Source organism: Halyomorpha halys, unplaced genomic scaffold (assembly GCF_000696795.3).
Source record: "Halyomorpha halys isolate HHAL.00 unplaced genomic scaffold, Hhal_1.1 Scaffold1541.1, whole genome shotgun sequence".
Classification (NCBI taxonomy): domain Eukaryota; kingdom Metazoa; phylum Arthropoda; class Insecta; order Hemiptera; family Pentatomidae; genus Halyomorpha; species Halyomorpha halys.
This window is the reverse complement of record NW_027116259.1, coordinates 132,422-133,532: the sequence shown is the minus strand read 5'-3', so window position 1 is coordinate 133,532 and position 1,111 is coordinate 132,422. Positions and strand designations below refer to the sequence as shown.

The window sequence follows — 1,111 nt, the reverse complement described above, 5'->3', positions numbered from 1 at the left end:
AGAAACTCTAGCCGAAACGTCGGCACATTAAAATAAGTTAGTCATACTTATTTGTGTTTCATTGACCGCACCCCCAACCATCTTCTCCTCATCAAAAGCTATCATAGTTTCTTTTGATTTATTCCAAAATGAATAGATTTTCTAAATAAATTTAGATGGTCTTAAACTTTTGATAGGAAGTGTACTTTCTCAATATCATCACGTGATCAATTAAACTTGTGAGATAATCCATTTCAACTCTTCAGGTTTTCAAATAGAAACCTATTTAATCCATAGTTTATAGTAGATGGGAACATTTGCTTACCGGGCAAGTGGATTGCATCCTAGAGGCTGTGTTGACGGTGTCACCGAAGAGGCAGTACCTCGGCAGTTTGGTCCCTACGACACCGCCCACCACTTCACCAGAGTGCATTCCTAAATAACCATTTTATTAGTCATTAGTTTTATGAGGTGTCAAAAATATTTTTCAATTTTTTAAATAAAAAAAAATTACAATCAAATAACGACTGCTCTAATAGTACAAGTGATCGGTGAAATAAAAGTAAATTATTTCACCCCAGTTTTTTATTACTTTAATGATAATTATGTGTAATTACTAGTCAGAATTGATGATTCAGCCAAGTATAGTTAGAGGAAATACAAAATGGCGGCTGTTCCAACATTTTAAAAAATAACAATTTTCCTTTCGGAGCTCCTTATCTTTGAAGCTACCTACACCACTGGAAAGCCTAATACAAAAATCATTTAAAGCAGAGTAAATTTGCAAAAATATGAGCTCTAACAGAGCGGTTTACATTCAATAGTTCCCGAGATACATTTTTTTTTTAAATGTAGAAACATCAGTCTTTAGTTAATTTATTTTAAGAAATCTATATTTCAGTTACCGTTGGACGTACACATGTCAATCATTATTTTAAAAAAGTAAATTATTTCACCCCGATTTTTTATTATTTTAATGATAATTATGTGTAATAAATAGTCAGAATTGATGATTCAGCCAAGTATAGTTAGAGGATATACAAAATGGCGGCTGTTCCAAAAATGTCAATGTTCCTTTCGGAACTACATTTCTTTGAAACTACCTACACCACTGGAAAACCTAATAGAAGAT

The 1,111-nt window shown here is 32.4% G+C and overlaps 1 protein-coding gene across 1 annotated transcript in view; it reads right to left on the bottom strand.

Annotated features, from left to right (window-relative positions):
- The window catches only part of LOC106689993 (soluble guanylate cyclase 89Da), a 60,889-nt gene that overhangs the window by 5,647 nt on the left and 54,131 nt on the right, over nucleotides 1-1,111 (bottom strand). The window contains exon 11 of the mRNA XM_067053073.1: nucleotides 305-414. Within this exon, the coding sequence (XP_066909174.1) occupies nucleotides 305-414 (110 nt within the window). The remainder of the gene's footprint in view (nucleotides 1-304; nucleotides 415-1,111) is intronic.